Below are 23923 nucleotides of genomic sequence, written 5' to 3'. Positions count from 1 at the left end.
CTATCTTAAGCCAATTTTCTTATAATTGGATACATTGATTGTGACACACTAGTGTTTAGTGTATTACCAATTAATCTCTAAACAATTTCAAGTGTTAATGTAATACAGTACCTTCCTGCAATTTTATTACATACGTCCTATGTGTAGGAATACGCTTTAATAAAAAAGTGATGATTAAAACACCACATTACAGCGTGATCCATTACAAAGGCTTGAAGAATTTAAGTGGTTCAAGTACACTTTAGGGCCGCTATGCTGCAAAACTGAAAATGAGTCTCGACTGCCCTCTAGTGACATGCTGCTAGTATTGCATTGGCAGCTGTGACAAATTCAGCGTAAATCAGTAGGTTGAAAATTGTGCAGTGAATTCTCTTACCCACTGCCGACTGGAATGCAACAACATCAACAAAAAGCTTTCTATCATAATCTTCCTCTACAGAATGTTTGGTATGTGCAACCATCAAGAAAACGGGCTTTTATATTCCTGAACAAACAAGAGGCACCAAGTCCACATGGTCTAACGCAAATACAGCCATTTGAATAAACAGGTCACGCTCCATAACTCTACAACAAATTCTCAACTGAGTTTACAAATAGTGGCCCCACTCCTCTGACTCACCTCAGACTCACTCCTCTTTAGTGTATGTACAAGCAGTGCATGCAATACACAAAGCCAGAGGTGGGCATTTTACTAAAATGTGCGTGTCGCCATCCGTCTGCAGCCAGGGTACCCTTTCGCCATGCGCCTATCTGTTCGTTTGTCAAGCCGGACCAAATGGGAATTTTGGGGAGTTCGCTGAAGCACCTCAGTAGTACAAAACAGTCTGCTTTACATTTTTCTCTGTCATTCATTGTCAGGCAGTCGGAGTATAGGGCCGAACGCTATTAGGACCCATCAGTTGACCAAAAACATGCCTGATGTAAAATACACAAATCAAACAGCAAACTTACCTGCATCAAACGAAACAATAATTATCAACGTCAAGTTAGTGACGATTACATAGACACTCGAAAATCCACTTCCATCGATGCTTAGTCCAACTTTTCCTTTAAGTTTCCCGTTTATCGTTTATCGCCTGCAAAACGGCCGTCCGTCATAGACGGATAGATGCACCGGTCTGTCAGACGGACGGCATGCCTACCTCTGCACAAAGCAATAGACAGAATGACAGGTGGTTATATGAAATACTGTCAGAAACATTTGTTGTCTGCTGTGAAATTACAATGTAAGGAAACTCAACATTAAAACTCACATACTTGTATAATGGTTGAAGGCCAACAGGAAAGGGAGGCAACTCATTATTAGAGCGGAAAGCAGCCATTTGTAATCTGTCTGTGTACTTCCTGCAGCAGTGAACCTACAGTATACATGTAAACTGAGGCCTTAAGGTCAACATGGTTAACATATTGTACATTTTGCACATATAAATAACACAGGAACAAGTGAAGATAGAAATAATTTCTGTAAGGATTAAGAAATTGCATTAACAAATGACGAAACATGCATTGTAAGAGACGGCGATGTAACGGTTAGCACATCTGCCTCACAGATGACAGAAAATCGGTTTGAATCTCTGCTCAGGCAATTCTGTGTGGAGTTTGCCTGCGCTCCACATGCTTGTGTAGGTTTTCTCCGGGTACTTTGGCGTGCGCTGCAATTTGCTGGTGTCAAGCCAACTGACTGGAGACAGAGTTGAATTGTAAATGTCAGAGCGGGGCATCACCTATTTCCCGTCTGCATATTTCATCGACCCACGTGGTCCCAGTCGGTCCGAGTCAGCCAAACGAGAATGGATTTAACTTGTACCACGTCGCACGAAGGTGCTGCACTCCTGGCACGGGGCCGAGTAAGGAAAAAAATAAAACAGTGTTGTGTACCTTGCGGTCCCACAGACGCAGTGACAAGCGCCTCGTAATCTTTTTATTTGACCGATCACCACGCTGTGCGTCTGTTATTTTTGTTTGATATTTTTTCTTTGTTTGCCGGTGTGTCTGCTCGTGTGGCGCCTGCTTGTGACGAGAAAATTATGTTCTCTACGCTGATTGGCTGTTGCTGACAAGGGATGGACCCAGGACCACGTGGTCGATTAAATATGCAGGACGGAACGCAGTGCCGGTTAGGCGATGCCCAGCTCTGATAATTTTAATCGCCTAAATAGCTTATCTTTTTGTTTTATGTCAATAACTGTGTCATCAGCTTGCATCTTGTGTCGAGCTCCACAGGCACTTAATTCTCAGGACTACAATCTTGGCAATATTGAAGGCATTCCAGGCAAGGTTTTCAAGGCATTTCAAATACTATTGAGATCTGTCACTTTGCTAACCAAATAATTGATCAATTGCCCTCCATCTCAGTCAACCAGGCTAGTATTAGAACATCGACCTCGCAGTTGAGAACCACTGCGCTAAATTGGTCGTAGGTGCGAACATGAGCATGAATACCCAACCTCTTTGTGATGATAAACAGGACAGAAAATCATTTTCAGTGATTTCATTAGGATCACTTTTTTATCATAATCATTCATTTTTAACTGTTACAAGTGCTTGCTTCTCATGTTGTAAGATTAAATGTATTAGTTATTAGCAGAGATTCAGAGGCATTCGTCCGACCAACGGACCAGTCGGTCCATCCGGCAATGACGGATGCGTGTTTTGCTGACATTAGACAATAAATGGGAAACTTAAAGAAAGACGGACTAAGCATAAATGGAAGGGGATTTTGTCCATCTGTGTAATCAGAATTATCCTGGTCAACGGACTTCACAGTCCATTGCTGATGGATGCCCGTTTTGCTGAAGAGAGACAGAAACGTGACCTAGACTGCATTGACCGTATATGTACAGCAGGTAGGAGTAAGCACCAAAGAGTCATGACTTATTCAGGTTGACTAAGAAAAGTCAGATGTAATAATGTTTCTTTGAATACACAGACAGTTTTACAAAGAAGTTCTTGTGAGTTGAGTTTTACATTTCTATTTTAATTTTTGGAAAGAATAGGGTTAGAAGGTTGTGAAACAGTATTTTGCCATGCTCCACACTCCATTTGAGAAGATGGCAGTAATGCACCAAAACTTGTTTGCCAACCATTAAAAGACAGAAGAAGAAGATGATGAATTTGAACAAAAAAACATTCATTAATCATAATGGGTAATTTCATTTCATTTCAGTTTTCACCAGCGCTGGTCATCGTCCCTCCGTCCCGATTTTCTGTCCTGCATATTCAATCAACCCACGTGGTCCCAGTCGGTCGGAGTCAGCATTTTAATCCACCAGGATCGTACCTTGCAACAATGTTACATGGGATTCTGGTTAAGGTAAGCAAAACTTTATTAAGAGTTAAAGCGGCACAGGGCTCCCACTTACAGTTCAATAAATTGGCAAAAAAGTGTAGGCTATGTGAAATGTCAAATGTATGTGAGTGTAAAGCTGTTTGAGCAGCAAGTCGACACAGTATGATGTACATAGACCGACGGACCGGCGGACCTTTCATGTTTACTGCCGAAAGCACGGTTATAATAACATGAGGCATGAGGCTGACCGACAGACGATTACAGTTTGGGTTGGCTTGAAAAATAGACAGATCACGGAATGCCCATCTATGATTAGTTAGTTTTGTTGAAGCTAAGCCAGAAGTGCGAGAAGCAGTGTTTGTTGACGAGTACATGCAGCCTATACATATAGAGAGCTGTTGTCTGCACGAGTTCAAATGCTTTCATTGCCTTTAAGATAAGCGCACCGGCTTGATTTTCACACTCTGGGCTAGAATGTGCAGGATCTCATGCATGTGCTTTCACTTTGGGTGAATGCATTGGCCAGGATTCACACCTCCCACTGCGCCTTGTGTATGAGGAAAAAAAGAAGAACCAGGTGAGCTCTATTTGACCCCTCTCTGAATAAAACAGTCCAATAAAACAGAAAATGCAAGAAAATCTTTGAAGTCTTGGTGAAACATCTCCTGGTCATTATGACTTCCCACACTGTCTTCATGGAAACAGCTGAAAGAGTTGTTTACTGGCATTACTTTTTCTGTGTGTGTGTTGACCTTACTGCTGGGGGTCAAGTTAAGAATTGCAGCACCTGTACGATAGCTTAAAGTGCTCAGTAGCAGAGTAATGAGGAAGTGAAAGTAAGAGGAGGTGGAGTGTGATGAAGAAAAAGGCAAAACCTAGCAGGGAGAAAGCTGGGTAAGAAATCCTCTGAAACCACAAACTGATGGGTCTCCTATCAAAACAGTATGCGGGCTTTGATGGGGGGAGGGGGGGGGACTCAAAGCCAGAAGAAAGAAAGAAAGCAGAGAAAGAGGCAATTGTAGTGGGAAAACTTTGAGGTGGCTGAAAGTATGCAAAGACTTGGTGCTGGTTAGGACCATTAAAGGATAAAGGATAGGACACAGTCTTTAAAGGGGGTAGTCGGCCTCTGCAGTCATCACTGATTAGAAGAGCCCACATAAACATGATTTTATGAAGAATGATGAGCCCTACTACTGGGAATTTAGTTTAATGAGTATATAAGTAGCAACCTGATATGCATAACACTCCTGGCAAAGGCTCACTTGCATGCATGTTTTATTTCTACTTATGATCCTCTCTATTAGCTTCCTTTTCTTGCAACACTGCCTCAAGCTTGCCTAAAAACAGTACAGTCAACCGATAACCTTCAGTATTGTGCATTGATTAAGTTCAGTTTGATTTTGGACATATAAATTCATCCTTATACATTATTTGTGTGCTGTTATACAGTATGTTTGGTATATACAAACTGAACCAAAACAACAAACAATTTATCTTGTAAAGTTCCTTTATCCACTTACTTTTTTCTTCTTCTTTTTGACTTGATCACTTTTCTGCATCCAAAGCCATCTCAAAACCAAACAAATATATATACAAACCCAAAACATTTTTCATAAAACGCCGATTATATGTTCTCCACGGAGATTGGGGGGAAATATTTGGAAAAAATGCCTGGAAAAATCCCAAAACTAAATGATCTCGCCTGGCACCTGGGGAGGATCCAAGCAAATTTTACCGGTGGCACTGAGGTCAATATAGCATCTTTCAGACGGCACATCTCTTTGAATTACATAAACGCTGCAGAGAAGAGGCATTATAGTCTAACTAAGGGAAGCGTCAACAAGCCAAACAAGATAAAGACAGCCATAACCCATCTGCCCTAAACAACAACTCAAGTGTTATGTTTCATCCAAAACAAATCAAAACCAAATGCTCACTGAACATTTATTGCACATTTATTGCAGCACACTGAGGGAAAAAAATAGAGCATTTTATTTGTATTAACTCTGATGTCATCTATTTAAACTGATACTAAACTGTTGTGTTGTGATGAAGGTATCACATAAAATCACTGACACCCTTATTAAAATGTATCAAGTAAAACACTCAAACAAATACAGCATGTATGGTACCTAGTGGCTTCAATAAAGTGAGATGAGATTGAAACATGTTTCTAAAATGTGACAATCAACTGCTTCAAACATTTTCAGACAAGTAATTTTCTTTTGTTTTTCCCTCTCTCACACATGCTGCGGTGTTAGAAAAGTAGCCACTTTAAATAGCATACTATTGTATCAGTTTTTCAACATATCAACATTTGTCAATTCAATTATATTTCAACTAATTACAACACTTCATTTTCTTATAATTTGTTCTGTTATTGCCACACTGTGGCCTAGTGTATTTCCTTTGAATGATTGCACTACTGCTTAAAACACATTGTTACTCAATCAATAAAAATGTTCATATAGACTGATTGGCCACCACATGACCACAATCTGATCTGTCTGGATAATAATACTGTTTGCGCTTACTTGCCGTGCGGGGGCTCGAAACCACTACAAACAATGAGCACAATAATAGTTTATGATCCATGGAGAGCTGCAAATTCTCTCCAGATGCACAAGCCGAACTTGCATTTTGAACTTATGTAGACAATAATAAGAATCACATGAGGCATCTACACCTGTGTTTACAATGGCTAATTCATCCCTTTTACACCATACGTGTGGACTGGGTTCATTAAAAAGAGGTATCCACCCCCTGCAGTTAGTTAAAATCAGTTCTTCAAGAAGGGCCACTGATGGTGTAGCGGTACACACGCCTGAGTTGTGTGCAGGCAGCGTGGGATCGGTTCCCACTCAGTGACGGTCTGTGTGTGTCCCCTGCGACTGGCTGGCGACCAGTTCAGGGTGTAGTCTGCCTTTCGCCCATTGTCAACTAGGATAGGCTCCAGCACCTCCCAGCAACTCTGTACAGGATAAGCGGTTTGGAAGATGACACGGTTCTTCAAGAGAAAGCAAACTTAAAAATAAAAAGAACGGTCATCAAATATTTTTACGTTCAGAGCTGGGCACTTGACCCCCTGCCCTTATTCATAAAAGTTATGCACACCGCAACGACAGACAGCGACGCTGACCATTAAAGTATTTTCTGCGCATTTGTGAGATGTAATACCCTTCCATACCATCGGCGGCGGTAGTCACCATTTCTCATGGTTAGAAAAATCCAACCGGAAAGCTGTTGGCCGGGGCGGATTATAAAAACAAAACAAAATACAAAATTGGAAGCTATTTATGGCATTAAAATGTTGAGTTAGCTCTGTAATTCATTATTAGTAAATGAAGAAATACTGTACCACGGCTGACCTGTTTTCTGAAGCTGAGCCGTGATTGGTCGTTACCTGAGCCCTGAGCAGTTGTGATGTCATTTTCAGGCCACAGAAGTGACAAAATGGCCGCCCACTGAGATGCCTAAAAAGGGGGTGGATTTTGCTGCTTAACTCGTATTCCACAAATGAAATATTAATCAGAATGCCGTGTTTCAACTAGTGGGCCTGCTGGGAACATATGTTTGAAAAAAATATGTTTGGGTTGATTTCTGCTTTAAGGTCAGGTGAGACCCATATAAAGTATGCTTGACCAGACACACAGAACAACAATACTCAGTCTGTTCAATGTAGTTGTATTTATCTGCTCTTTCTGCACTTCCCTCTTGACTCTTTTGTTCAATTGTAGCTGGGGCCTCCCAATGACATGAGGCTTGTTCCTGTAAAACTAATAATGACTGAGATTTGTGCGGGCTTAGCATTCTTTCTCCCCTTCACGGCTTGACACTGGGAATGGAACAGAGGGAGGGGTAGAAGGGTCCGAGTGAGGTTTGCTTAACGCACACTTGTGCAAAAGAAAGAAAGTGCAAACGCTCGGTACAGAAGTTAGGAAACAAATGTCATAAAGTGGTCCATTTCCTGAAAGCATAACGGAAGCATCATTCCTTCTCGGTCAATGCTGCAGAGATCACCAACTTGAGCGCATGAAAACTCCTGTGCTGCTTTCCCAGGAACACTCCCGTAAATCATCCTCTCCCAGAGATGGAGACACCGGCGACGGCCAAGGGGGTCAACAAGGCTCACCAGCAACGTGTAAATCTTTAGACTATGCAAACTGCAAACTATGAAACACTTTTCACATCTTCTCGACTTAAAAATGCACATAAGGATCCCCAGATGTGGGAGGAGATGAAACGGGAGGGCAAGGGGGGGAGGTCTGTCTCACTGGGACACCCCCCCAGTCACAAGGACATGTGCGCACAGTGTGCCAGCAGACAGCTCTGATGCACAGACAGCTGCCATTCCTCTCTTCTGCCTCTTACATTTCTCCCCTGCACTGCCTCTTCCCCCTCCTCTCCTCACAACTATTCCCTTTGCTTCTGTCTACTGCTGGCCCGCACTTTTCCTCAGGCAAATAAAAGGCAGGTCCTATTGGACAGCGTTTGTGTAATCTTGGCTGCACATGAGCGCCGGAGTCTCTTTGCCTGCCTCAGCTGCAAAAACTCACACGGACTAGCTCTGGTTGCTCGGTGGACAAACTTGAGAGAAAACCGAGGGAGCACCTCTGAGGACGAAGTTGGAATTAAAGTGCAGGAACTCTACGTGCACCATGCCGAGATCGCTGGTGCTGCTGCTGTCCCTGTTGGTGCTCTCCACAGGAAGTGATGCCAGAAGAATCAGGAAAAGAGGACTCAGCCAAAAGGTGGGACCAGTAATGTAATAATAGCCTCAAAACCATTCCATTCAAACAGATGTAAATTCAAATGTACATCTTGTAAATTAAAATTTACACCTTTATAAACTTCATTTTTGTTTGTGGAAGTAGGCGAAAGCTGCAGGTGATACAGCACAATGGTTGCTTTGTTAGAAAGCATAGGGCGAGGTGAAAGGTCATCAAAGTTGGACATCTATTTTGTCGTTTTTTTCTTGTTTGGCAGCTGAGTGTTTTGCGTGTTTTAAATGACTGTTTAGTGTATTAACAGGTGTCTCGTTTGATATTTTACATGATGCTTTATGAAAAATGCTGACACCAACAACTAAATTCGGCCACAGAACAGGAAATGTACATTTGCTGAGCAGAATTGCGGCGCACAATTATTTGCGGCCCATAGCCATTGGCGAAAATATTGGCTGGTGACACACTGAAGGTATTATTCCAAACCGTAAAATTAAATGGCGGTTCTGTAGTACTATAAATGCCATGTTTGATGGACAGAAATGTATCATAAATGTGCAGGGCCACCACTGACAGACACGCTCAACATATGACACATGGTTCGGATTTTTCTGTATTGTGTTACACATTTATGTATAAATACAGTCGCCATTAGTTGTTGTTGGATTGGTCACAGTCAACTATAATTGTCTTGAGAAATCTATTTTTGGGGAAAAACCGCTCCAGATAAAAATGTAACCATAGAACCAATCCTTTCATTGAATGTATTCTCGATGAAGTTCCGTACTATGTAGTTTTAGTCTGCTCCATTGGCTGTATTCTGAAGTGAGCCAACATTTGTAGAGAAGGTGCTACTGCTTGCTTTTGTTCACTAACAGTTGTGAGAACTTGTTCCACCGTAACTGGACAAGGGATTAACAATGAAGCTTTGATATTTTAGTGTGAAAAATGGACACAGACAAGTGCAAGTATAACCTATTGATGTTGGAATAAGTCACCCATTTTCATACTTCCATGCGAGGTAGTGAAGAGCACACTGGATGCCAAAGACTGGGCCCCTGCTTGTTAACTCAGCTCAGTGTGGCTGAGTGATCAAAAGTTCAGTGTAGCGTGATGCCTTGTCATCCTCTTGTGTGTCAATGTTCTCACTTTCTGACCAGTTCTCAACATTGTTGGCTCTTCCTCTTCCCTTGACTTAGCTGGTACCCTTTCAGCTCTCCTTATAAATACTTTCTCTACTTCCCTCGGGCCATGTGCTTCTTTTACGCTCACACAGTGTGGCCATCTTAGTTTATGGGATGGGCTCAAAGTTCGGACTTCAGCCTCCAAGCTGCTCTAATTGGAACATGCTGAGACGGCTGTTCAGAGGCAATTTGCCTCTTTTCTTTCCAACAAGAAAAATCAGTAAAACTGTTGGCGAACTGTTGGCAAACGTTTTAGCAACTTTTGGGACATGGAACGAACCCTGACGAATTCTGAATGAACGCCGCATTCGCTCACTTGGAAAACACTCGTAATTGTTCAGCGCTCAGTGGCATGGGGGCTTAAAGATGTCAAGTTCAGTAAAGTACACCTCCATGTCCGCCTTCTATCACATCTGACTATTTGTGTTTGCCCTTCACTGATTCTTCATTGCGCATTTGACCTCTAGTCAGGTAGTTTCTCTCACCTAAATCGTGTCCATCACCTCTTTCTCTTTCTCTAAACCTTTTTTGGGACAAGTTCAAAGGTCAACAATAGCAGTGACTCAACATCGTCTCTGTGTTCGAAAGAGACTGGAGCCAGACATGCCTGACAGACAGACTAAATAAGAGGTCATGGGAAAAAATATTCACCGTGACAAAAAGGTGTAACACAAGCAAGTAAATACAAAAGCTCGTGTGTGATGTAAAGATTAAACACAGGGTTTGAACCGCAGTGAGTTTTTCTTTGAAATCACCTGCTCTGCATGCACACGCATGCACATCGTGAATCTCATGCAGACATAACACAGTCTGGTTCACACCTGCATGGGCATGTCTGCATGCACGAAGGGGGACACTTCTACCACAAAACTGCAGTTTCAGGGACTGCTTTTGATGTGACTGGATAGTCTTGTGACAGGCAGCAGCTCTGTAGACACTCACAGACATATGCATGGCTTGGCCTGTGCCCACTAGCAGAAAAATGACCCAGGAGATTTTTAGCATTCATGAAAGTGATATTTAGCAGGGGTGAGAAGGTGTGTTGGGAGGAGGTGTATCATGGATGGATGGATGGATTCCTTTGTAACCCAAAGCATTAAATTGCAAGAGTAGGACAATTCTGTGAAGGCATAAGAAATGCAAGTCAGCTTTGGCAAACATTGATTGCATTCAAGTTGCATAAAGTTATTAATTGATGAAATGATCTCCAGATAACACAGGCACATTTTATTTCAAATCTGTCTGCCATGGGATGCCATTCTTTCAGTCCCGACATGACTGATTCTTCCTAAACATTATGTTGGATGATGATTGATTGACCACAAACGAAAATACACATCTAATATTTTTCAATGCAGTCCTACAACAATGCAAACTACAACAACAGTAATAAAATGAACTATTGTTGAATTAATACCCGTTTGACAGTTAGCATTATCTTGCGGAGGAAAATGCACTGCTCGGGCTTTTGGGGCGCACATACAGTTACTTGCACATGTAGGTGCAATTGCTGTGCAAAGTTTCTGTTTGTATATGTGTATGAGATTCTGCCACAACTCAAGGACAGCCTGTGGCGTTTCTATCACCAAGTGTGTATGTGTTTACACTGCAGTACATCAAATTGACTGTAGGTGCAGAAAAGTGAAATGAGGCCTGACAACCCAAGAGCTAACCACTGGTTACCTACCACAGCAGACATCTGGTTAGTAACCACATGCATGCTGTCGGTTACCTTACTTGTTCTTTCTTGTCGACGCAAGGCTGGGCACGGCTGTGACCTTGGCGTTTAGAGCCTATAGCATACAAACATTGTGTGTGTGGGGGTGTGCGTGCGTGCGTGTGCGTGAGAGGCGATTCTCATACTCTTACAAAAGAAATTGAATAGCATTGTTTTTACCATTGTCTTGAGTTAACAAGTTACCATGTCACCTAATTTAAAATATAAAATTTCATCCCTCACTTCATCTGAAAGAAAGATAATAATAATAATAATAATAATAATAATAATAATAATAATAATAATAATAAATCATCATGAACAAGCATTTTCATGAAAATTAGGCAATGAAAATCAGACCTTGACAAAAGATATGGAAACTAATTTGATGAAAGTGACACGTTCAAACAAGGTGTGTCCTCTAATCAGCATTTCATGTTTCTTCAAAGTTTTCAAAGAAGTCAGTCTTATATTTAACGGGTGACAAGTAGTCACTGTGCTGTTTGGTGAGATGGTGTGTAAACGCACGAAGCATGGACCACAGGAAGCAGGAGAGGGTTGTCTCGGGAGATTAAAAAGAAAATAATAGATAATAATGTTTGTTAAAGGTACAAGCCTACAAGCAGCTTGATGTTCCTGTGACTACAGTTGCACATATTCAGGAATGTAAGGTCCACGGGACTGTTGCCAACCTCCTTGGACATAGCAACGGGAAGAAAATCGATGACAAACTGAAGATACAAATGGGAATAAAAGAGCAGAGAACAAAACACCTGCTGAGAGATGTAAAAGTCTCGCTGGAAGTTAGAAAAAACGTTTTATGGTAGTGATTGCCTCAAAAGGTTGTGCAACAAAATATTAAGTTAAGGGTACCATCTATTAAGCTACACACAAGGACTGTATGAGAGCAATTGAACTCATTGAATGCTTTGAGCAAATCAATGAGAGACTATCCATCCAGTCTCTATAGCGCTTATCCTGTTCAGAGTTGTGGGGAGCTACAGCCTATTCCAGATGGCTTTGCGCAAAAGGCGGACTACACTACGCTGTGGGCGGGTCGCCAGTCAGTCACTCACACATTCACACTGTCAGAGTGGAAAGTGAACACACATTGCATGCACCAAAGTCAGGTGAATGTACCACAACCACCACAACGGTGACCTAATGAGAGAACAATTTGGCCAGACTATGGAGGATGAGGAGCAGGATGCTGTGTGTATAGTGAAAAATGAATGAATGGGGTCTGCTATGTATTAAACACATCATGTCAAACAGGAAGGAAACGTTCAAGATTTTGTTGGAGATTTTTGCTGGAGCAATTGGAAAGAGATCGGATATAAGATAAAGAGTAGTTATGCCATTATCCAGTCTCAGTCGACTTTGTGCTCCTTGTGCATAAGTTTAAATGTACGAATGTTTGTCATTGTGAATGAAGTACCACAGTTCATTTGAAAACATCCTAATAAAAAGCAATGGGTTCCAGATACATTCTAATCAGAAAACGAAATGTATTGAATTGTTGTTATATACAGTTGCTCCATAGTAAAAAAGCAAAAGTTGGTACACTGCAGCAAAGTAATGAATTGTTGCGTGAATCAGGTGGTGTGAGTCAAGTACTCAAATAACCATCAGCCCAGTTAGCTAAAGGCTGCCAGAATGAACTTTGTGTCTAAACACTCTGAGCGTGTGATGCCTCTCTCCGTGCCAAACATCTTTGGCTTTTATTTTCAGAGCCAGATTGTGAGCTTGTTTGTCAACGCCGCCAAATAAACAGCACAATTGGAAGGATTGTGTGCAGCCTTTAGAGTTTAAAGGCTAGACTCTAGCCGCAAGACTCTAGACCCTAGAGTCTAAAGTTTAGACTGATTACCTGATTTGAGATCCACTACACAGAAGAGGCCAAATAAACTGAGAAAGCAAACAGATGTGAACGGAATGAAAGAGACTTGGATTTTTACTTATTAAAAAAACAAGAAAGAAAAAGCATTCAGTTTACTGCCACATAAACCAGGCATACCATTACAGTCCAGAAAAGTGACCATGAAACTTGTGTTGGAAGTGAGGAACACTCTTTTCTCACTGCATGATTCACTTACTTTGCCACAGCTCGACACAACATTTACAATTCTCCTTTGACAAAAGCTAGGTTCAGTGAATCTCATTTGCCATTTGCGGGGGATCGAGACTGACCTAGCTAACACAAATAGCTAAAATGCACAAGTAATTAATACACCCTCTAAAAGGTTTATATTGTACTGCAATTGCCTATAATTACCACAAGATAGTGGCAAAGGACTACTTTTGTCTATATGAAGCTCCTCAGTTCACTTCGATATACCTCCTATCAACCAAGATGTCACCACCCGGAGCCAAACACTATTACGGAGCACAAAAATAGCAAATTGATGAGTTTTTCCCACAAAAGAGAGAACTTGAGAATGCCGCACCGTTCATTGTACCACAATTTCTACTAACGCTTTAACCAAGCCAATCGCCAGAGCTGGACATTTTACTAAAAATTGAGTGTCCCTTATTCGTCATTCGTTTGCAGCGTGGGTACCCTTCCGTGGTCTGACATTCGCCTTTTTTTCCGAGGCGAAAAAATAGCACCCATCTATAGGCCTCTAATTTTCAATGGTTGTCCGTCTGCGCGTCCGACTACATTTTCACTCGCTCGATTAATTTAATTTTGGGATGAGAAGATCACAAATGATTTTCATTCCAAGCCCCATGGAATGAAGAGATTTGAGAGTTGAGAGTTGTTTGTGGTCAAATTCACTGTTTGACACTACAATGAGGTCCTATTAATTAGATCTTTGGTTCTCAAAGTGTGGCACTAGTACCATACTAGTACTGGTATGTGGGCACCCTCTAGTAGTACGCAGTGATTCAATGAAATAAATGTTCAGAGTGCACAATGTTACATTGGATTGAATATAATCCAGTACGGTACATTTGTTTGATTTAATAGTATTCAACCTTTTTAAGTAGAATACATTTTAAACCTGTTTGTTTACAAACTTTTATTTAGGTAAACATTTTTTAATTTAACTTGTATGTGTGATACAAGGCGGCACAGTGGCCAACTGGTTAGCACATCAGACTCAGTAATCACTGTAGCCTTCATAGGGGCTGAACCCTTCACGTGGTCTAAAATACGGGCTTTGTCCTTAATAATGGTGAGGCCATGATGTGAAAAATGAGGGTGAAAAAGGTTATGAAAATTACGGAGCACAAACACAGACACTTTATGGGGCTGGAGACATAATGGCGGATGAGACTCAGGCATCGTAAAGTCGAAACAGCGTAGGTCGAGCAAGGCGTAACCCGGGGACACAACCTCAACAGACCGCGGTGGTAGAGATCATACACCTTCAAAATAAAATGTCTACACATCCAGGTTTTTAAACATTCATAACTCAAAACATCTAGTATGCTGTTTTACAACCAATTACATACAACAATCAGTTTAAGTATTTTATTTATTATCTTGTATTTATATTCCTATTTAATGACATTTTAAGTACTTACTGAACTTAAATCTATTTTATATTCATAAAAATATGAAACCCACCAGTCAGGGCTTTATGGCAGAGTGGCCTGACAGAAGCCTCGCCTGCATAGAGTTTGCCGAAAAACACATGAAGGATTCCCAGACTATGAGAAATAAGATTCTCTGGTCTAATGAGACCAAGATTGAACTTTTTTGGTGTTAAAGCGTACGGCATGTGTGGAGAAACCTAGGCACTGCTCATCACCTGCCCAGTACAATCCCGACAGTGAAAAATGGTTGGTTGGAGCATCACGTTGTGGGGGTGTTTTTTTTAGTTCAGGGACAGGAGGACTGGTTGCAATTGAATGAAAGATGAATGCGGCCAACTACAGAGATAATCTTGGAGGAGAACCTCTTCCAGAGTGCTCAGGACCTCAGACTGGGCCCAAGGTTCACCTTTCAACAGGACAATGACCCAAAGCACACAGCTAAAATAACAAAGGAGAGGCTTCAGAACAACTCTGTGACCGTTCTTGACTGGCCCAGCCAGAGCCCTGACCTAAACCTGATTGAGCATCTCTGGAGGGACCTGAAAATGGCTGTCCATCAACGTTCACCATCCAACCTGACAGTACTGGAGAGGATCTGCAAGGAAGAATAAGAGAGAATCCCCAGATCAAGTGTGAAAAACTTGTTGCATCATTTTCAAGAAGACTCATGGCTGTACTCGCTAAAAAGGATGCTTCTACTCAATAAAATTTGTCAGGGTGTGAATACTTATGACCATATGATATTTGTTTTTTTTTTAATGAATTTGCAAAAATGTCTCCATTTCAGATTTTTTTCTGTCAACATGGGATGCTGAGTGTACATTAATGAGAAATAATATGAACTTTGTTGATTTTGGCAAATGGCTGCAATGACACAAAAAGTGATAAATGTCAAGGGGTCTGCATACTTTCCGTACCAACTGTACTCCAAAGCAAACATGAGAAAAATGATTTTTAGGAACGATGATCTAACCCCGGAAAGGAATGCTAGCCTCAAATAACAGAATCCAAGTTTTCACAACATCAAACCACAGAGACAATGGCTGCGATGCACATTCCATCACGTTAGCGCACAAGAGCAGATGTCAGAAGCAGTGTGTGCATTCCAGGCTGCATGCAAGTGTACACTCAGGCCAGTTTGTCAAAGCCGCCAAGGTGTTTGCCGTGAGAAGCTGCTTGCCTCTGGGTCTTGTGGCCTACTTTCTGTTCACTCTCAGATGCACCATGGAAATGTTTGTGTGTTCCAACTGTAAACTACCTTCCCGATCCAGGTCAAGACATTTAGAAGGCGGCGTGCAGTCTGTACTAAAGCCAAACCTTATAACACAGTGATTCTCAACTAGTGGGTGGGGACCCAAAGTGGGTTGCAAAGCCATTTTGGGTGGATCATGGACACGTAGTAAAAAATGTATAGCATAATAATGTGTCTTTTGATGATTGTGGGCATATATATATTTTTTTTTCAACTCAATGCTTCAAACTGTGAGATACTTAACATTATTCATGTGACAGTGACAATACAGTTATATTACTTTATATACTCTGTTAGAATAATTCAGACTATTAATATTGTTATAGTTGCATTAGTCTGCAGCCTTCATTTCCTAAAAGGAAGACAACATTTATCATACTCTTTCCTAAAACAAGAGATCAGTGCCAAGATATACATTTTTCCATGTTGTCATGTTCATCCTCAGTTTCCTAATAAGGTGCGCTGAAAGGCACTTTAAATGAGTAGTTATCAGAGCTGGGCACTTGACCCTATTTTGCCGTCCTCCGTCCACGACCTGGGTACCCTTCCGTCCTCATCACCCCATCCTTATTCATAAAAATGATCGTCCTCTGACCCCGTCCTTTTAAAGCGCTTCCGTCCTTACGTCCACCCCCACCCACCAAAAAAAAAAAAAAAACGCCCGTGCGTGACGCCATGGGAGGGATGCTAATGGCAGAGGTTTGTATAAAGCTAATTAGCTGGCTAATTTCCTATTCAAATCTGCTTACCTTATGGGCATTTGCCCATTTCGCCGAATAGGTTGAGATAAATCTTGGCTCACTCGTGGCCACGTCACACGCATGAGGGCCGATTAGTGGGCCAGACTAAAATCCACCTCCGTCCTTGCTTAGTCCGTCCCTTTTTTAAAACTTGTCGCCCCCTGTCCTCCGTCCTAAAAATGGGCGTCCATCCAGGACGGAGGGATGGACTGTTCCGCTCCTGGGACGGACTGCCCAGCTCTGGTAGTTATGTTTATAAAATATGATATTCTTGTTTTCAAAGCTGTTTCAATAGAAAAATATGGGTCCAAGGACTCCCACCCAGAGTGACAACAGTAGAGAAGCAATTCTATATAACAGTGATTCTCAACCAGTATGTGTGGCACATTAGTGTGCCGTGAGAGATCATCAGGTGTGCTGTGGAAAATTATCCAAAGTCAATTATTTAGACAAAAATATATTATTTTGTACTATTTTTGGGGAGGAGGCAGGGGGCTCGGAGTTAATTTGTTAATGTATGCCAAGCACGTAGAGCAACAGACAAAAAAAAATTGCTCTTCCACTAGGGGTCAAGGTACATAATTTACCTGCATATCCACTTTTTGAAAATCGTTTTGCTAAGTGGTGTGCCGTGATTTATTTTATTTTTAATGTGAAATATATGCCTTCGCTCAATAAAGGTTGAGAACCCCTGCTATATAACACACCAACCGCACACTTTGCTGCTCTCTAGTGGTCGACTTTACAAAGACAAATTCACCAGAAGCAATTTCCCATCAACTTGTTTTCTGGTCTACCAGGACTACGAGTATCCCAACCATCCGCAGTCCACACAGCACCAGAAGAATGACCGCTGCCCACCACCCCCTCAGATGCTCCCAGAACGGGCCTGTGAGGTGCCAGGCTGCCGCTCAGACTCAGAATGTGAGCGCCACAAACGCTGCTGCTACAACGGCTGCATCTACGCCTGCCTGGAGTCTGTTCAGCCTCCACCAGGTTTGTGCAACCAACAAGTTAAATGTATTAACTTGCTCATGAATGTTTATTAATATTTCCGTGTATGTGTCATCACGAGTAGTCCTTGACTGGCTAGTGCAGCCCAAGCCTCGGTGGTTGGGGGGTAACGGTTGGCTACTAGATGGTCCCGAGGAGGTGCTGCAGGGTGAGTACACGAATGAGCAGTTATTGGAAACAGCCTGGGGCTTCCCCGTGCCATTAAAAATCATGAACTAACATGTGCAGAGCTCCACCAAACTTTATCCATTTTATAGCTGCTGTCTAAATGAATGGGTACTATCTACTAGAACAGTGATTCTTAAACTTTTTACATCAAGAACCACCCCAAAAAAATACCCTAGCTCTCACGGTACCACCACCATGACCAACACAAAATACGGTAGTATAGTTGGCCCGAGTGTTAATTAAAAAGAAAAAAAGAAAACAGATGCACTGAATGATTCAATATATGTGTAATGCACATAAAATATGAATAGAAAGTTAAATATTTAAACACACTGCATGCATAGCTACAGGTAAAAAATCTGACTCTATCCCAAACTTCAATGCCTGCTTAATTTCTGTAAAAGAAACAGACACAAGTGAAGAGAAGCCTTTCTCACACAAATAGGTTAACACTTCCTAATGGAGCTGCAAATGTATCAGTTCAGTCTTGTGCCCAACATGTCTTTCGCTCGCTCTGCCTCTAACTAACTTCCGGGAATAACAGAAACACACATACTGACGTCACAGACATGCGCCGTAAAAACACCCTTGACCTGGGTACCCTTCCGGGCTCGACCCCCCGCCCTTGTTCATAAAAATTAGCACCTCCCGCCCCATGCCGCCCCCCCCCCCCCAAAAAAAAACGTGCATGACGCCGCTGCGGGAGAGATGCTAATGGCAGAGGTTTATTTAAAGATGATTAGGTGGCTAATTTACTATTCAAACCCGCTGTGGACACGCTTCAAACGCGCCACTAGTACTTTCATTGCGAGCCCCAGGGTTGGTTTTGTCGTATTGTATAATTATTTGGGTCCAACAGACGACAAGTCTGCAAGCATTCAACAAGGTACCTATTTATTTTCCACACTTCCCCTCCTTCACACTTCACGGCCTTCAAAATAAAAGCATACCAGCAAACCACTACACAGCAGGTTTGCTACGGCGTATTTCCGGAAGTAGGGGAGACGCCAGAAGAAGTGCATGAACTCCACTTTGATGTGCCAGCGTCATCCTTGAGTGCTGCGCGCAGCTTGACTATACTCCTGGACAAACACAAGTTGTTTTGAAACAGTTACGTTCCAAGTCGCGGGGCGTCGCTTCAAAAAGACAGCGACAACAATGGATACCGTGCCTGCTACAACCATAAAGGGACTGAGATGACTATACGATGCATTTAATTTTATTGCGAAAACCATCTGGAAATTTTATTGCGAAAACCATCTGGAAGGGGGCTGCAAAGGGGGAACGTGGGTGAGTAACTTCTTTACACACACATACGTGACATAACACCCATGCCGTTGCCAAACTAGTTTGCTTTGTAGCAGCAACGAACTACATCGTGCATCCTCTCCTCTGTGGGAAACTGTATGTCATCGCAACATGTGACATAATGGACCGATCACAGCAGCAACAATTCCTGATGGGTGCGTGGCATGTGTTGCAGACCTGTCGCCAACAGCACAATGCGTAGGTCATGTGAATCAATGCAGCAGTTGTCGCTCGCGCCGATGCGGGCGTAGAAAGAAGCCTGAAAAAGAAGCCTTTCACCTCGTAGGCTGAGATGAAATTGCGACCACGTCACACGCACAGGGGCCGATTAGTGGGCCGCACTAAAATCCACTTCCGGCGTTGCTTAGTCCAGTCCTTTTTAAAAATTTGTCAGCCCCCAGCCCCCGCCCCAAAAATGGGCATCCGGCCTGGCCGGAGGGTGCAACCAGTCCGGACTGCCCAGCTCTGGCCTTTTCCCACTGCCCTTAGCACAGCGTAGTGTGACGTTGACAAATCAGCTCTAGGCGCATTGAACATATTGCAAAGACTGACTTCCCCTTTAAGTTTCATTCATTTCATATTGCGTGTGCACTTATGATTAATGTGTATTTGTGTATTTTCAATGACCAGCTGAGGCGTGCAGTACAACAGAGGATGGCGATGAACCTCTCCACTGTCCTACAGGATACGAGTGCCACATCATCAACCCAGGAAACCCTGCCACTGGCATCCCTAACCGCGGACAATGCATCAAGCAGCGTGCCAACTCTGGTAGAATTTATATGCACTCTTGGAGACTGAGATACAGTACTCTTGTTCCCAAAAATTATATTTATAATTGTGGCACTTGCTGTATGTTGCACATGGAGTCCTATTCCTCTAAACTTTTACATTAATCCATCCATTTCTATACTACTTGCTATCCTCTATTAAAAAGGCTGTAACAATTAATAATTGCATTAATATTATGTATAACTATTTGCAACCCAAAATTGGTGAATGCTTCATATGCTTATCGGACTTTGGGTCGAATGCAAAGTTTTTGTTTTTACTGTCGAGCTGCTATAAAGTCGATGGTGTTTTCACTGTACATAAAAGTATGGCTCCTACCAGAGTTCAATGTAGACCACCAATCCTGATTATGATCCAAACAAAGTTTTGTGCAGTAATACTGTTTTGAAAGAATTAATTAATTCAAGCACAGACCAAATTTGCCTTTGTGGTCTGGTATTTTTGACATTCAGATAACAAATTGATTCTGAAATGGTGGACTTTTGCAATGTAGGAAAATCATGGCTAGAAAGCAATGACGCAGCAAATGATTTCATAGGATCCTATATGACTTGCCTGTCATCCCTGGATTGTCCATAGTAAACGGTGCTACAGGCCACTTTTTGCTTGACGTATTTGGACTCCACAAAAGTCTTTTTCATTATTCACATGCATTTTCTAGTTAAGAGAATACAATATTAAAGTATGCTGATTGATTAAATGCTGAGATTTGACTTTTATATTGTGACCTCTTTTTCGTTTAAGATGGACGCGGCCTAAGGCACAAATTTTTCAAGGACTACAAGGACTACTTAGGTAAGTGAGGTAATATGAACAAATGAAAGCACACTACCATCATAAATAAGTGTGAGTCATGAACATTCCGCCTGACCTGATGCTTCTTCTTGAAGGTACCAGTACAAACAACGCAGTGGGCTACGAGAAACATCACAAGCACCTGGGATAAACACCATGTACCCTTTTTTTTCTTGCTTTCAGACTTCACTTTACAATTTATGTTGTAACCTCTCAAATTAAACTGACATCAGACCCAGCACTTACACTCGCATTAAAGCTGCTTTTCATCACACTTCAGTCAGAAGAGATTAAAAGCTACTATACCTCTTCTTCTCTACTCTCCTCACAAAGCGGTAACCTCAGGCTACTATCTCACAGCCAAAGAAAGATGGCGCTTATACACGTTATGTATCATCTTTAAGTGAAGGAGAAGGAGAGAAGTAGTGAGGGCTTCAATGCTGCTTACCAAATATGTCGAAAAGAATGATTATTAATATATGTATTCCATTGTCCATGTATTTAGTCTTTAAATCTTTCAACATAATAATCCGTATTGAATAATAAATTGTGTGGATGGACTATTTCCAATGTAAACGTTCCAAAAATAGTTGGAAATAGGATGGGCATTATTAATTAGGGAGTGAAATTGACTGTTGATTCTTCATGTCTTTAAAGGGGGTGTCTGTTCAACAATGCTCTTTACATTCATATGTTCTACATGGCCCCACTAGTGTAAACACAGAAATCTGATTAATTGTGTTTTTGGAATATGAATTAAGCAGTAAAATCCACCCGGTTTAATCCCACTCAAGGGGCGGCCATTTTGCCACTTGCTGTCGACTGAAAATGACATCAGTTGCTCAGGGCTCAGGTAACAACCAATAACGTCTCGGCTTTTGAACATCACATGACCAAACTCAGAAAACCGGTGAGTTGTGATTGGTTGTTACCTGAGCCTTGAACAACTGTGATGTCATTTTCAGAAGGCAGCAAGTGGCAAAATGGCTGCCCCCTGAGATGGATAAAAACTGGTAGATTTTGCTGCTTACTTCATATCCCATAAATATTAATCAATATTAATAATATAATATTCTAATAATATTAAGCAATATTAATCAGAATATCGGGTTTAGACTAGTGGAGCCGCATAGAACATATTGTAAAAGAAAAGCTTTGAGTTGACTTCCCCTGTATGTAAATGAGACAAAATTGAGTGCACTACATGGCTCAAACCAGCAAAAGCACTGCTGATTCATAGTCTCAACAAGTTTGTGGTCTAAAGAGGACAACTTGACATCAGCTTCGGGAAGTTGAGCATTATTCATGCAGACCATAGTTTAGTTAAATTCTTCCATTGGTGATCAAGGACATTCAATCAAATCACGATCCCTAATGGAAATTTCCCCTCACTGCACCCTTTGGAGCGCTGGTGTCAAACTCAAGACCCTGGGGGCCAGATCTGTCCAGCAACATCAGTTTCTGTGGCCTGCAAAGTCAAATCATGTGCGTCGACTTCACGTTTCTTGCAAATATTCTTCACTTTTGACAGCAATGAGATATAAGCTGTTGCAAGTAGGTTTTGTTACCAATCCTTCTTTAAAATAGATTGAAAAATAAAAAAAGTTGAACAAGCAACTATTTACTGGGTTCAACTAGTTATCCATTCATTTGTTGTGTACATGTGATAATATAAGACGATCATACATTTATATATGGTTCACGGTCATAACGGTCATCTGAGGGAAACCATATAATTGTGATGTGGCCCGCAACAAAAATGAGTTTGACATCCCTGTTCTAGACTTTAATCAGTCAAGTGTTGTTAATGGAGTTCAAATCATGCCAAAACCTCACAAACACACAAAACATGATTTACTCACACCCAACATTTCACAAACTCATTGTGTTTTGCAAATACAAAACATCATTCACAAACTAATGCATTTTATTTTGCGCATAAGAAATTTACCTATCAAACACATACATCCTGCTTCAGAAACAAATTTGTTTGTACTTGACAGATTTTAGTTTGTACTTGAAGGATATTTTTTGTACTTCAAAGATTTTAGTTTGTAATTGAATGCTATTTTTTTGTACTTCATGTTTTGTGTGTTTGTGAGGTTTTGGCATGATTTTTAACTCCATATGTTTTGCTGATCACAATCAATGAAACTACATTGTGAATGATGTATAATACCCTAATACACCAGATGGATTGTTTCTATTTTATTCATCATATATATATATATATATATATATATATATATATATATATATATATATATATATATATATATATATATATATATATATATATATATATATATATATATATATATATATATATATACACACACATATATATATATATATACACATATATATATTAGGGGTGTAACGGTACGCTAAATCACATTTCGGTTCGGTTTCTTGGAAACTTTGGTTCTGTATTTTAATTTTTTTAAAAATATGTTTATTTTGAAAACATGACAATTAAACGGTATATTTTTTAGAAAAAATAAAAAAAAGAAAACTATTTGGGTGATATTCTAAGAAATTACACCAGAATGAAAAATACACTAACACTAAAGATCTCTTAATTTTGTAAATTATCAAGACACTGAAATCTTTAAACACTCAGCAGCAACAGTCTATGACACATCTAAGTATTCAAGTTAAAGACAAATTATTATTACAGTACATATATACTTTTTGTGATAAAAAAATACATACAATAACAGTTAAAATTATTGCTAACTATCTTAAAACTTTTTATGATGAAATATAGTAACTTTAAAGTATTTAGGAATTATTTACACTTTTTAGGCATTAAAGTCTTTGAATGTTCAACAGCATATTGTAACGAATTGGGTTATCTGTGTTGTGGTCGGATTCATGTTTTGCTGAGTTGTGATGTTTCCGAGCTTCATGAATGCATCGTATGGCTAGCGAGAGAAGCAGTGGAGAACGAAGGAGAGAGCTGTTGCACTTTGTTTTTGGCTAAAAAGACTGCTTGCTTCCTCGTCTAAGAAACATTCAAAGTCGGATGATGTCGTTTTAAGTGTTATTACTGTATGATAGACGTGCTACCGACAGCATAGCCGCTGATCTCATGTGGCAATGTCGGCACACAACTTTGGGATTTATACACGTACCTTTCCCCATTGCCGATTTTAACAGGACAGCCAGAATGTTCCCAAACAGGAGACCGCAGTGTACGGGGGACCTTCGAGCTTTAGCTTGTTTGCCTATTCGTTTGATCCCCTTTAGTGCCGCCACCCTCCTCTCCCGCGTGCAACAGTCAATACCGCCCGTGCGTAAGTTCGCACTAATAATAAAAACTAATCAGAAACGGTACGCAAGGTGGACCGAACCGAACATGCCATACCGAAACCTATCAATACACCCACGTGTA

At 41.1% G+C, this 23923-nt stretch overlaps 1 protein-coding gene across 3 annotated transcripts; it reads left to right on the top strand.

Annotated features, from left to right (window-relative positions):
* Positions 1 to 7613: 7613 nt before the first annotated feature.
* On the top strand, positions 7614 to 22746 carry wfdc1 (WAP four-disulfide core domain 1). Of its 3 annotated transcripts, none has more exons than XM_086028600.1 (6): positions 7614 to 8040; positions 17250 to 17445; positions 17528 to 17611; positions 19624 to 19710; positions 20476 to 20526; positions 20622 to 22746. In XM_086028600.1, the coding sequence occupies exons 1-6, from the start codon at positions 7948 to 7950 to the stop codon at positions 20675 to 20677; spliced, it is 567 nt and encodes a 188-aa protein (XP_085884726.1). In that variant the 5' UTR covers positions 7614 to 7947; the 3' UTR covers positions 20678 to 22746. The 3 variants fall into 3 exon arrangements, with proteins under 3 accessions (XP_085884726.1, XP_085884724.1, XP_085884725.1); XM_086028598.1 differs by having other exon boundaries at positions 19570 to 19710; XM_086028599.1 differs by having other exon boundaries at positions 19570 to 19710; positions 20476 to 20535.
* The last annotated feature ends 1177 nt before the right edge of the window (positions 22747 to 23923 follow it).

Source organism: Filicampus tigris, chromosome 4, assembly GCF_054856515.1.
Source record: "Filicampus tigris isolate MCC_2025a chromosome 4, RoL_Ftig_1.0, whole genome shotgun sequence".
NCBI classification, from domain to species: Eukaryota; Metazoa; Chordata; class Actinopteri; order Syngnathiformes; family Syngnathidae; genus Filicampus; species Filicampus tigris.
This window is presented reverse-complemented; position numbering and strand designations above follow the sequence as displayed.